The 14,579-nt window shown below is 42.6% G+C and overlaps 1 protein-coding gene across 1 annotated transcript in view; it reads right to left on the reverse strand.

Annotated features, from left to right (window-relative positions):
* Positions 1-2,471: 2,471 nt before the first annotated feature.
* The window catches only part of LOC140353468 (complement factor H-like), a 32,411-nt gene continuing 20,303 nt past the window's right edge, over positions 2,472-14,579 (reverse strand). Inside the window, exons 18-25 of the mRNA XM_072438043.1 lie at positions 13,559-13,640; positions 12,252-12,425; positions 12,078-12,183; positions 7,612-7,688; positions 5,016-5,207; positions 4,385-4,567; positions 4,023-4,196; positions 2,472-3,056 (exon numbers count right to left, since the gene is read on the reverse strand). Of these exons, the coding sequence (XP_072294144.1) occupies positions 2,863-3,056; positions 4,023-4,196; positions 4,385-4,567; positions 5,016-5,207; positions 7,612-7,688; positions 12,078-12,183; positions 12,252-12,425; positions 13,559-13,640 (1,182 nt within the window). The 3' untranslated portion in view covers positions 2,472-2,862. The remainder of the gene's footprint in view (positions 3,057-4,022; positions 4,197-4,384; positions 4,568-5,015; positions 5,208-7,611; positions 7,689-12,077; positions 12,184-12,251; positions 12,426-13,558; positions 13,641-14,579) is intronic.

The raw sequence follows: 14,579 nt of genomic DNA on the forward strand, positions 1-14,579 counted from the left end.
CTGATGTGTACCAGAGGTAAAGATTGTGTTGCCATTGAAGGCACCTCTATCACAAGAGGTGTTACAAAGAATACACAAGCTTTCCGACAAAGAAGACAAGTGATGAAAGGTAACATTTTGGTAATCAAATCAAATATATATATATATATATATATATATATATATATTTCCATATATATATATATATTTCCATATATTTAGATAAATTCATAATTTAATTGAAAATAATTGTAATGACAACACGATACTTTTAAAAACGTTTGAATCAAAGCAAATTTCTGTTTGTAGTGAGCTAGTATATTTCAATCACTGACCAATCACTGCATTTCCTTGCTTTGTACAGGTGACCTAAAGTCTGGGAGTACGGCAGGCATACAGCATTCTGTGACACTGTGTCATCCGGACACAACTGATTGAAAACTAGGAAATCCTCAGAATGAAGACGCTCTTGTCCCTGTTCCAGAAATTCACCAAAAAACACCCTGGTCATTTAAATTTAATCATTTAAATCATTTAAGAAATTAAATTCTTCTTATTGCTTGTGAAAGAAACAAATGGAAGATCAGATAAACATCACAGCTATGTTTATTCATGAAATTTCATTCAAGATCAAACCAATCCTGTTAGCTACAGGAGTCTACATATATTCATTCATTTTATTTATTTAAACAGGGAAAACCCAGTGAGAAAAGTGGTTATGTTAAAACACAACACAAAATAAACAACAAACATAGGATACTAAAACACAAATAAAATAATAATTTCTATCTATCAATACTTATGAATTTCTATTCCTTGTCTAATTTTTACAGATCCGATCTTCTGAAGAAGAGATTACAGCCAGACTTCCCACAGCTGAATTTCCACAAACCACCAAGAAGAAACCTGAGTGAAATGGTTTTCACGGAGACGACAGGACTTCTCCACCAGGGTTCTTCGACTGAAACTGATATGTCAGTTTCTGAGATGTCATGTAGTGATGGAGAAATGGTGCCAGAAAGTGGTAAAGATGCAGCACTGCGAGAGCTCTCAAGGACAGTTTACAGTGCAGGTGTATCACTGAAACAAGCGGTCAAGAGTGCCCCTAGGATGGATGAAACAAGCGGTCAAGAGTGCCCCTAGGATGGATGAAACAAGCGGTCAAAAGTGCCCCTAGTATCACTGAAACAAGCGGTCAAGAGTGCCCCTAGGATGGATGAAACAAGCGGTCAAGAGTGCCCCTAGGATGGATGAAACAAGCGGTCAAAAGTGCCCCTAGTATGGATCCTACAGCAGAGGATCTAAATGTTTCCTCTGCCAGAAAGATTGTGCCAATTGAACTTTATAACTTACTAGCTTGGTGTGTAGGTGCTAGTGATGAATTGACATTGTCTAACATGGTAAATGTATCCGAGGAGGTTGATCTTTGTTTACTGTCAATTTGCCAAGATATATATTTGTCCTCAAAAGGTAAAAATCAAACCAGTGTTGTACTTACACATTTTGACATCAATCATACTTATATCATTCCTCTGTTTGTATGTATATCCTATTCTGCAGAAAGTTTGCCTTATACTAGCTCGAAAGATACACATGTTAATTAGCCTGTTCATCACGATGTAAATACTGCTTTTATGATTGTAATTATTTGTTCATATTGTAAATACATTACATAAAATTATATCCGTTCTATAGAATAAAACTTTTACCAATAGCCTTTGTTTGCTTTCTTCAAATGGGCAACTGGTGTTGAAAGGGTTAAAATACTACTTTTAGATTATGTTTTTATAGTGTAGTATGAATGAAGACTAGATAATTTGTAATTGTTGAAGCATTCAGTTGAATACTAAATGTGGAGTAAGAGTTTTCAAGTGCGTAACGATAACATGCAAAATTGTTAAAACTGTTTTTTTTTAACTTACGTTTGCACATAAACTTAAGCACCCAGAGTCACACCACTTTACATCCTCCAATAAAGTAGTAATGTCTCTGAGAATCTGAATTTCTGAAGTAATCAATCAAAGAATGAAAAAAATAAGAAGGTATGAAGATGGGTGTACACCCCAATTTGTCACATATTTGGGTAAACTGGCAACTTTGACACCTATTTTCTCAAATACTGGAAGAAATCATGCGGAGAACTTTTTCCCCCAGCTCAAGTATATCTTTGAGTTTGGAAAACCACTTTTTAAAGTAGTCCTGGTGTGGTGGAGCGAAATTAATTTTCTAGCCACATTCTGAGTTACAGCCTATGGCCTACAAGGTAGTGATGCGTCGGTTGTCTTCTGAACCATCTCGCGGTCCGCTGCGCCGTGGGACAGATTAGACTAATTTCTAAGTGAAAATGAGTTGGATTGTAAGCAGCTTGCACTGCCTGCTGGAATGCCCCTTGCTGGCCGTTAGCTAGTAAAATCTGTAAATTAGGCCCACCGTTGTCAAAGTGTGGAAAAAAGTAGCGGTTGTTGTTCATTTAACGGTTTTATGACTCGTCTTGGGAACAATTTTACATTTCACTATGTGGCCTAATGTTCAAAATGGCTACATCAGATATATTCCAGACCTTCTTGTCTGATCAACTCACATTACAGCGCTACTTTTCCATCTATTTTTAGCAATAAAAAATAAACACATACATTTGTGTCATACTGTGGAACATTCTAGACAAAGCATCTCTATAGTGGAGGACTGTCCAACAGAAAGGTTCCATAGTGCTCCTTTAAAGCAAAAGAAATCATAACAGTCCCTGAAGCTCCTGAATCACTGAACCAGAATAACTATGTAGATTAAAACAGACTTTAATGTGATTCAGACTCTTTAAACGTGTATCATATTGTAAATCATATTAAACCATGATTCAGACACTTTTGTTGCCAAGAAATCTCCTTAAACACATTTTGGGAGGATCATCACTCCATCCAGACAGATCTGACGCATTTCCTCCACGCCGTCATGAGTAGCGTCCTCTATGCACGTAAAAGTGATGTGATCCTTATGGGGCGCGTACAGCTTATTTTTGTCATTCCATTTGAATTGAATTTTATTTGGTACCATCAGGTCTGGGTTCACGGTGCAGGGTTCTGTCAGGGAGAAAACACAAAGAAGAACAAATAAAAAATTCTTCTGCTTCATTATTAATTTCCAGCCGCAAAAAGAAGAATACATGTGGGAAATTTCTGAAATGTTAGCTACAGTTTGCGGAGACCGTGACAGATAATAATTTGGATAACTTTTGATGTCCCATTTTCACAAAATTTTTGCGTTTTCAGGCCAACGCCCTCGGAGGGGTTCGTAAAAATACGTCATTTGGAAAAAACTCCAGAGTCATGCTTGACAAATTTTGATCCAATATGGCCGACATTTGGTTGGGCGGACGGTGTTGCCTTAATAATATTTTTTGCTTCCCTTGTCACCATCTACCTCTGCGCCAAATGTCCTGATTCTACGATCAGATTTTTTTGGGCCATTTCCTATCTTGCAATGCATTTCTTGTATGATGTATATTGTATTGTATAATAATATTTTTGAGTGGGCTCCGCCTACTTTGTGTTATTGGCCCTCTTTACAATAATAATGTTAAATTTTTGCATTACATGCTTATATGCACGCAACGTGTTGGGGAACGCATTCGTGAGCTACTTAGCGCAAAAGATCACTCCGGGCGCACTTAAAACGGTAAATGTTAAATTTTCCTACTAATTAGTATGCACGGACGTGCATGAGTGGAGGAGTATGTTAGTGAGTGCTTGGAAGCGGGAGAGCCCTTTGCGCTCGATTTTTACGGAACTAAAAGGCCTCTCGCCAGCTTGTGGCGCTCGGGCCTAATAATAATCATCATAATCATTTATTTAACACAAAAATAGTCAAATTTCTTCCTTTCTGAATTTGGCCTAAAACCACATGATTTTCTGGAGTTCTCAATTAAAAAACACTAAATTAATGGAATAAATTTAGTGATTTTTGGCCTTGACCTTGAAATTAGAAACATTTCACAGTCCTAATAAAAGGCACTGTCCAAAGTCGGAGTGTGAATTCACGTGTCTTACTGAGACATTTGATTTCTCCGGTCCATACTCCGTTGAGGCAGGTTTTATACGGCCCTCCCTGCATCGTGTACTTGGATTGGCATTGGTACTGAACCCTTGAATTATGGCCAAACATTCCACTGGTAATGAAATCTCCGTTGTCCAAAGGAGGTGGAGACCCACAGCTCCGAGGGTCTGAAAGAGAAGACAAACAGATCAAACAGATCCTTAAATTACCATTAAAAAACATAAATGGCTTTTAGTTTCCTGTTTATAAGTGCCATAATGATACAAAATAATATGTTTCTTGCACTCTGAAATCCACTGAAAGGTTTTACTCAATTTGATGAGGTTAAAGTCCCTGTATAAAGTGACAGCTGCACCTGAACACGATGGAAACGGGTGGCTCCACACTCCGTCTTTTAAACATGTGACCTGTCTTTCCCCCCGAAGCACGTGTCCACGCGTCTTGCAGACAAAGTTCAAACTCTGTCCTATTTGGAACTGTCTTACTTCGCCCGGCGAGATGGACACACCGTCCGGTACTTGCCCCACGTCACACCTGCCTGCAACACAAAAGAGATGGAAGAGTAAAGTGGCATTAGACGGTTTTAGAAATGTACTGCCAAGAGCCCGATATTTGCCAAAGTGTTGATTATTGAAGTACGTTGAGGTATATGTATTTTTAATGTCCATGTACGAATGTGTTGTGTTAACGAGTGACTGAATAATTCAAATTGAAAGAGAGATTAGAGATTAGGTGAGGTTAGAGACCGCCTCAACAATGTGCTCTTGTTTTTCCTTAATCCTCGTGTTATTTTATTGCCGTCTGTACAGTGTCGTAACTACCTCTTTGCCAACTGGACTCCCTATGAAAATATAGTTTCAACGGGAATTCTCCTCTAAATAAAGGCTAAATAAATGCATTTTTAAAAATACAAATAAAGGGTTAGGTTCAATCCTTAAATATTCAACACACATTACGCCATCACTAAAGTGCACGTTGATATTTACCCACACAGTTGGGGAAAGGCTTGTCCCACTTGCCGTCGCGGCCACAGATCAGAGTGTCAGAGCCATTCAGAGTGGAGCCTGGAGCGTCACAGCTGAAGACGAGGAAGCGGTCGGGCAGGATGGGCCCCTCGTCGTTGGGCAAGCCCTGCACACTGACCCCTGGTGATGGCGGCGGGGCGTCGCAACTCAGCGCTGAAAAGAGTAAACGGTCAGCCTACTGCACGTCCGGTGTTGGTTTATTTCCCTCTATTCAAAGTGGTGTTGTAGGTTATTTAGCAGAGCCAGTTCTATGGATGGGCGGACACATGCACAGGGCCCAAAAACTACGGGGGGGCCCCATTGCTGAATGTTCAGTCCTGACGAGGAAATCTATTGAGCATCTATCTTGATATTTCCTACAGCATATTTAAAGTGCAGTAATCCTTCTGTGAATTATTCAGGTTTTCAGACTTGCTCACTCTTCTTCTTCGTGGGGCCCAAGCGCATTGTGAGGGTCTGTTGGAAACGTCTTGCGGAGCCTTCCGTCAATAGGGTCTTCAACTTACACCTCCGGGAGAGCTTCTCCCAGATCCCGGGGGAGACTGGGGACATTGAGTCCGAGTGGACAATGTTTTTAACCTTCATCGTCAATGTGACTGCTCAGAGTTGTGGTCCCAAGGTCGCCTATCGCTATCAGGCCAATTTGGCTTGTAGGACTCCTGAGGCAGTTGACAGGTATCGGCTGGCCAGGCGGGCAGCAGCTAGTGGGAGGAGTTTGGGGAGGCCATGGAGGGGGAATATCGGCCCCAAATAAATTCTGGCAAATTGTCCGGCGCATCAGGAGGGGGAGGCAGTGCTTCACCAACACCGTTTACGGTGCAGATGGAGACTTGCTGACCTCAACTGGGGATGTCGTCGGAAGGTGGAAGGAATACTTGGGGACTCGGAGGCTGACTCGTCCGTCACTGAGGTTGTTGGCAAACTCCTCAGTGGCAGGGCTCTGGGGGTGGATGAGATCAGCCCTGAGTACCTAAAGTCTCTGGATGTTGTAGGACTGTCTTGGCTGACACATCTCTGCACCAATGCACGGCGGTCGGTGACAGTGCCTCTGGACTGGCAGACCGGGGTGGTGGTCCCGCTGTTCAAGAAGGGGGACTAGAGGGTGTGTTCCAACTACAGAGGGATCACACTCCTCACTCTCCCCGGTAAGGTCTATTCCAGGGCACTGGAGAGGAGAAGCTGACCGATAGTCGAACCTCGGATTCAGGAGGAGCAGAGTCCTGGTCATGGAACACTGGACCAGCTCTATACTCTCTATCAGGTGCTCGAGGGTTCATGGGAGTTTGCCCAACCAGTCCACATGTGCTTTGTGGATCTGGAGAAGGCTTTCGACCGTGTCCCTTGGGGTGTCCTTTGGGGGGGTGCTCCGGGAGTACGGGGTCCGGGGCCCTTTGCTCAGGGCTGTCCGGTCCCTCTATGACCGGAGCAGGAGCTGTGTTCGCATTGCCGGCAGTAAGTCAGACCTGTTCCCAGTGCATGTTGGACTCCTCCAGGGCTGCCCTTTGTCACCGGTTCTTTTCATAGTTTTTATGGACAGAATTTCTAGTCAGGGGTCGGAGGGGGTCCGGTTTGGGGACCACAGGATCTCATCTCTGCTGTTTGCAGACGATGTTGTCCTGATGGCTCCATCAAACCCGGACCTGCAACATGCACTGGGACGGTTTGCAGCCGAGTGTGAAGCGGCTGGGATGAGAATCAGCACCTCCAAATCCGAGGCCATGGTTCTCAACTGGAAAAACGTGGCTTGCCCTCTCCAGGTGGGTGGGGTGTCCTTGCCCCAAGTGGAGGATTTCAAGTATCTCCGGGTCTTGTTCACGAGTGAGGGAAGGATGGAGCGTGAGATCGACGGTTGGATCGGTGCAGCGGCTGCAGTGATGCAGTCGCTGCATCGGACCGTTGTGGTGAAGAAGGAGCTGAGCCGAAAGGCAAAGCTCTCTATTTACGAGTCAATCTACGTTCTACCCTCACCTATGGTCATGAACTTTGGGTAATGACTAAAAGAACAAGATCACGGATACAAGCGGTCGAATTGAGTTTCCTCTGCCGGGTGGCTGGGCGCTCCCTTAATGATAGGGTGAGGAGCTCAGTCACACTGGAGGAGCTCGGAGTAGAGCCACTGCTCCTCCAGCTGAGGTGGCTCGGGCACCTGTTCCGGATGACCCCTGGGCGCCTCCCTGGGGAGTGGTTTCGGGCATGTCCGACCAGGAAGAGGCCCCATGGAAGACCCAGGACAGGCTGGAGGGACTATGTCTCTCGGCAGTCCTGGGATCCCCCCGGAGGAGTTGGAAGAAGTGTTTGGGGAGAGGAAGTCTGGGAGTCCCTGCTTAGACTGCTGCCCCCGTGACCCGGCCCCGGATAAGCAGAAGAAGATAAATTGTTTAATCTTAAATCGATGGGACGTTTTATACATCTTATTTTCTATTAAATACAGTTTAAATAAAGTTTTTATGTATAAACCTTATTTATTAAAATAAAGTTTATACATAATTTTGATTACACTTTTGAGCCCCACAGTTTTTGGCCTAAGTCACATTAGCCGTGTGTTTTTTGTACTTACGCTCGCATACGGGTAAATGGTTGGACCACTCGGTGAGTAAACAGGTCCGAGTGGCTTCTTTGCTAGCCATTTGATACCTGCAATATTTAAGATGACGATTAATGCTTTGTCAATTTCACATTTCGTACTTGTCTGATATTTCAATGCTTGGATCGTGTAGCGAGTTAGCGAAGCATTTTGAAAAGACAAAAACACAAGACGGAAACACGTTGAAGTGCATAATGGTAAAAGCAGCCAAAACGCTGATAGTGCTCCGTGCTAAAATCTCTTTGGTCATGTGATGCTGCATCTCAGATCCACGCGGCAGTTCATTTCTTGTGATAATATAACAGATCCAATGGTCTCTAGGCAGCAGCCATCTTCCAAAAACCTTCCAGTTTTTTGGGGTCCTTCATTTACCGGTAGGTGTCTGCGTTGTGCCTGACTGAAAATGTTGTTTACGTTTTGACAAAGTTTCGCATGCGCCGCGTGTAGCAGAAGACTACTGTTCCCAGAATGCTTTGCACACATGGTGGGACTTCCGGTTCCGGAGTACTGTAACTCCAGTCGCGCATCGCGTCTCATGTCCCAAATCTTCTTTATACACCGTGTACCACACAAAATAAACCATATATTAAGCAGTGGTGGGCCGTCAGGGCAAGCAAGGCCTTCTCTGCAGGCTTAACTTAACCAGAAATCATGATCATATTTATGATGAAAGTTAATTTAATTTTTACTGTATTTTCCCAATATATATATAAATTATTTTTCATATATTCATGTCATATAATATCACAAGTGTTGTATTTTTAGGTTAGAGTTTTTATCCAATCAGAATTCAGCTAGCTTGTGTTGCCAAGTTGTATGAAATCTGTCCCGAAGCCTTCAGAATCAACAAAGAGGCCATCTGTGCACCATGTGTGAACACCATGTGTGTCTGTGAACAGACAGATATAGACAGTGATCTGATTGGCTAATGCAGTTATGGACAGTTGAGTTATCAGATCACGAGTTGGCGATATTTCGGCCTTACTGCATGGCTCACGTTGAACGTGACATGTACGCGTCCTGTGATTGGATACTTGTGAGCGCTGGCAGCGCTACACTTGTTTACTTTCTTACCCGCAATGGCCGAAGGAGAGGAACATGTGGATTTAGTGGCAGATATACTCACAAGGCCATTCTCAAGACGGACCTTCCAAGAGAAGCTAGCTCTTGTGAGACATGGCCGGCCGACCCCCGAGCTACCTAACTTGTCACAGGTGGGGAAAGGGTTTGTTCCGCCACTTCGGGGCACTTGTACGCTACGGTGCTTTTGAAAATCTTTGGCGACACCCGAGTGGATTCACAGCTCAACGAGCAGGTGCGCAGGGAAAGAGAACTCCACAATGAAAAGGTGATGAAAAACAGGGAGATACTGAAAAGACTGATTGACTGTGTCATGTTCCTGGGAAAACAGGAACTTTCATTTAGGGGGCACGATGAAAGCACTCAGTCCACAGACAGAGGCAACTACATGGAACTTCTTTCTTTTCTCGCTGAGCATGACAGAGACTTGCATTACCACCTGTCCACCAACACAGTGTTTACGGGGACATCTGGAAAAATACAAAATTACCTGATTAATGCTGTTGCAGAAGTGAAGGGCGAAGAGATCAAAACGGAGATCAAAAAAGAACCTTTCGTCGCTGTAAGGGTGGATGAGACAAACGACGTGGCTAATGCCGCACAGCTCGCGCTTGTCCTGCGCTACGTAACAACATCAGGCGTTAAGGAGCGTTTTGTCAAATATGAGGATGTAACTAGTGGCAGAAGAGCTGATGACATTGCTGCTCTTATTTTTTCTTTCCTCGAGGAATATGAATGTTGTGTGGACAAAGTCGTGGCACAGTGTTACGATGGCGCAGCAGTAATGGCATCTGGACTAAACGGGGTGCAAGCGAAAGTTAAGGAGAAAGCGCCCATGGCCTCATTCATTCACTGTTATGCACATCGTCTTAATTTAGTTCTGACTTAAGGGGCCTCAAAGCTTAAAGAATGCAAGGTCTTTTTTGCCACCCTGAATGGCCTCGCTGCGTTCTTCTCCAGATCCCCAAAGCGCACTCTACTACTGGATGAAATTTGCAAGCGGCGACTTCCTCATGTTGCGCCGACGCGGTGGCAATATTTGTCAAGACTGGTGAATACAGTCCATCAGAAGAGGGTTGCACTGAAGGAGTTGTTTGATCACATACTGGAACACCATGATGAGTATGAGGAGGACACTGTGCTGAGTGCAGATGGATTTAATAAGCGTCTTGATGATTTTGAGTTTTGTTTTTTGCTCAACACATTTAATAGCCTTTTTGAGCATGCCGACGTGCTCTTTCTAATACTACAGAAGAAAACGTTGGATGTACAATTCTGCATGGCAAGGGTGAAGGAGTTTTGTGACACAGTTGAGCGAGTGAAGGGCAAATTCAATCAGATCTATGACGAAACATTGCGCATCTCAGGTGGTCCCAGCGAGCGCAGAGGCCGGGGTGCAGCGCAAAGCGACCTTCGCGCACCGTACCAACAACTCCACAGCAACATTCTGGACAACATTCTTTGTCAGATACGGAATAGTTTTCAAGACCATGAAAAACTATTGGTTCTCTCCTTTCTGGACCCCCAGCACTCTCAGACATACCGGAGGATGTTTCCACAAACAGCCTTTTCCAGCTTAACACAAAGTCACGGCGTACTGTTCGATCAGCCCCGACTAAAAACAGAACTGACTGTGATGTATGCCATGACTGATGATTTTGAAGGGAAAGGTCCAGCTGATCTCCTTGATTTTCTAAGGAGCAAAGACCTGAGTGAGAGTATGGGACAGCTTTATGCACTGGCTTGTTTGGCTGTGACAATCCCTGTGTGCACTGCTTCTGTGGAGCGGTCATTTTCGGCCTTAAAGCGAATCAAAACATACGCCCGTAACACGACTGGACATATGCGGCTTTCAGCATTGGCTTCTATGTCAATAGAAAAGGATTTGTTGTTGGAACTTAAACGCACAGATAAACTGTACAACCAAGTCATTGAAGTCTTCTTGAAGAAAGAAAGGAGAATGGATTTTTTGTTGAAATAAGCATTTTTGGGACAGCCGTTTTGGTGAGTGCAAGCATTATTATTATTTTTTTTTTTTTCATATTTAATATGAATTAGTAATTTTATTTCTTTCATTTCAAACCAATGATAACGAAATAAAATTACAAATATATACTAAAAATGAAAAAATAATGTTCTGTTATTGTAAATATGTTAATGTGGCGCAGCTGTATGATCGTAGTGGAAGTACAAAGAGACTTGTTTTATTGAACAATTGTGGCTGTTTTTCTTATTTAAGTTTAAAATAAGAAGTGTTTCAATGTGTTGTTAGCATGTGTTCAATAACTAAACTGTAATCGCAATTTAGAGTTCAAACTTGTTGAAGCTTGCCTATTCTTGTTGGACTTATTAAAACTTTTTGGACAAATCATTTTACATTTCCTTTTATTTGTAAGTTAAACAAGACCAAGAAATGTGATACGTTTTAATTGCTGATGCAGGTTTATTGATTTTTAAACGCTCCAGAGAATAGTCCGTGTTTTACACGATTGAGGTGTTGCAAAACCATGTAGTGCATAACTGTGTTTCTGTAGATTATTTCTCTAGCCGTGGTGTCATAAATGATGGTACTATGAGCATTTTTGTTCAAGTCAGACTGCAGTAGGACGTCACTGAAGGCCTAGCTGTGAAATGCACGGCCCGCCACTGATATTAAGCGCACCGGACTATTAAGCGCACGGACGGATTTTGAGGACGTTAAAGACTTTTACGTGCGCCTTATAGTGAGGAAAATACGGTAGGTTAGTTTGTGTTATGTAAGTTTTGTTGCCGTGTGTTTAAAAAGCAGCAGCAGGTGTGCCAGGGTTACGCCATACTGTCCGATCCGGTAAAGCTTACATGGGCCGAAGAGCCGTTAGAAATTAGTAAAGGAAATGAAAGAACCAATGATTTGACCAATAACAGGGCAACAAATCGAAACATGGCAAGTCGTTGTAGGTTCAGAGGTCGCCATGGCTACTTAAATGAGCTCATGAAGTCAGACTGAGATGAACAGGTAACGCAGGAGGGATAGTGACGGTTTGGGAAGAAGAACGGTGGAGAAGGAGCCGTGTGGATGTAGAGCAAGGGTGTCCAAACTATGACCCGGGGTCCAAATGCAGCCCTCAGACCATATTTTGTTGGCCCTCAGGCTTCCTACCTCTGCCCAAACAACAAAAAGTAATACTTTTTACTGCTATAATAACCTAAATGACAATTTTTTTTATGAGATACAGACCGAGTATTAATGTTCCAAGCCTTATTAATCAAAACTTTCCCATAATTAACTTCATTGTCATGTCGTTTTTAGCCCTCCTCTTTGCACATGCTTCAAAATGCGGTGAAAACAGTTTGGACACCCCTGATGTAGAGAAACGTACCCATCATCACAAAAATACTTTATAATCGCCCCAAAAACAAAATCACTTCCGTTGATGAGCTCATAGTATCCGTTGGGAATGTCGTCTGGAGGAACGCACGGTTTTACTGAGAAGACAAAAGCCAGTCAAGACGCCGTATAACATATAACGTGTTTGCACAAACTGTTCACTCACCTTTGCAAGGGCTGCTGTGTATGGAAATCCAGCCTTCATCCGTGCATATGTACTTGATGGGACGTCCTGAAGTGTAGCCCGTGTCGCATCTCAAGAGTAGACTGTCTCCTTTGGCGTAGGCGTCTTTGCGGTCCAGCGCTTGGGCGTTTGGAACATTGGGGAGCTCCATGCAACCTGATCAATGTGACAACAACCTTAAACCAGTGCGACACAGCCAACGACACAGTCTAAAGGTGCACCATGCGACGTCCGGCGGAGATGTTACCATTTTGCCCAGAATGTTTCATAGTACGGCATTAAACCGATCTACAAGGAGGTGACCAACCAGCTGAGTTTCTAGATGTGTTTTTGTTTAAAGTTTTTAAGTGAGTAAATGCTGTTGAATAAATGTGAGCTAGAGAGGTTTGGGTTTAATGCCATACTGTGGAATGTTCTAAAGCTAATAGAATCTCCGTGGAGACAAGCAGAAAACGAACGTCAGAGGAGTTGAACGGCGCAAATGTTGTTTTCTAATCTCCTTGAGTTTCGTTTGGAGTATATCAACCGCCACAGTTGGAGCTGGCGGGAGTGACAGGTGGACTGACCAATCAGGGACATGGTACGCCCCACAGAGAGCGAACTCGCAGTGGCACGCGGCAATAACACATTTGTAGCTTTATTTGCTTTGAGCCTACAATAACAAATAATAAACGTTTCCTTGTTTGTTGTCAGTGTTGGTTTCGTTCGCCGCGGTGACATCTGGTTGGAGGGCCCCCTGTCATGATTAGCGCTTGGGGCCCCTAAAGAGACACATATGACCAGATGTGACTGCTTAGTTATGAAACGTAGTCGATGGAGAAAGCAGAACATTGTAATGAAATGCACCCAAGAATGTTCTAGAGTGCAATAAGTGTTCTACCATCTCGCTTTTTTTCAGTGTCATATGATCTTTGATTGCGTCATATAGTGAGTTGAAAATAGTAAATGGTTCTTTGACTATTTCATGTATACATGAAAATAAATCTCTGCATACATATATTTATATATTCATACATGGATATGAGATAATGTGTATATATGAATTATGTGAATATATGTGAGCAACAAAACAAAAAAATGGGGTTGTTTTGATCAGTTACTCAATGTTTATGACACAGGTTTTGGCCCTGTTTGTCCTCTTGGGAGCTTTTAAGATAAATAGAAACTTATCATCACCTAAATCATAGCTTTATCACCCATCCACAGACATTCAGGAAAGCTGAAATGTAACTAATAATTATATAATAAATGACAAGAGCTCAAAATTATTTATCCAAAACAAGTCTTACTTTGTGCTGAAACAATGGCGTTTCCAATCAGCAGCAGAACTGTGGCCCCAGAGAGGTGCATGTTGAGGCCGGGCTCGTGGACCTAAGCTGCTCGGGTCGACCTTCTCCCTCTGGATTACACAAGACTAAAGTGTGCTGAGAGCTGACCCTCGTCACACTCACAACGCTCTCAGTCCCACTCTTAAAGGGGCAGACGGGGCTCTCTCTAAACTCAACTTTGTAATGTCTTCTGTCGGTCGTTTGACGTAGCTGTCTTGCATTCGCAGCAGATTTGGTTGTAAGAAAACATAAGTAAGCTTGTTCTGGTGGCATTTGATTTGTATTCTGGGAATTTGTAGAAATGTGTGCCATCGCTGCAGAGTTTATCCCGGAGAGAATCAAACAGTGATGCGGTGATAAGAGGGATAATACATACATACAACATACATACATACATACATACATACATACATACATACATACATACATACACATACAAACATACATACATACAAACATACATACAAACATACATACATACATACATACATACAAACATACAAACATACATACATACAAACATACATACAAACATACATACATACATACATACATACATACATACATACATACATACATACAAACATACAAACATACAAACAAACATACAAACATACATACATACAAACATACATACATACATACATAGATACGTACAAACATACAAACATACATAAGATAAGATAAGATCTTCCTTTATTGTCCCACATGGGGAAATTTCATTGGTGCAACGCAGGTAGATACAGAGGTAGATACAGAAGAACAGATCACTTATAGGAAGTCTGAAAAACACTTTCAGTAGAAGATCTCCTATAAATAAATAAAAACTCCCATAGACAAATAAATAAATAAATACCATTGCATGTGATCCCGACAGTAATTCCACATGAATATGTGTCACGACAGCACATAGATTGCACATGAATTTCACAGTAATTGCACATGAATTCCAACAGCAATTGCACATATGACAGAGTTGCAC

Source organism: Eucyclogobius newberryi, unplaced genomic scaffold, assembly GCF_026437365.1.
Source record: "Eucyclogobius newberryi isolate DKJ021-1_F unplaced genomic scaffold, fEucNew1.0.hap1 SCAF_9, whole genome shotgun sequence".
NCBI lineage: Eukaryota > Metazoa > Chordata > Actinopteri > Gobiiformes > Gobiidae > Eucyclogobius > Eucyclogobius newberryi.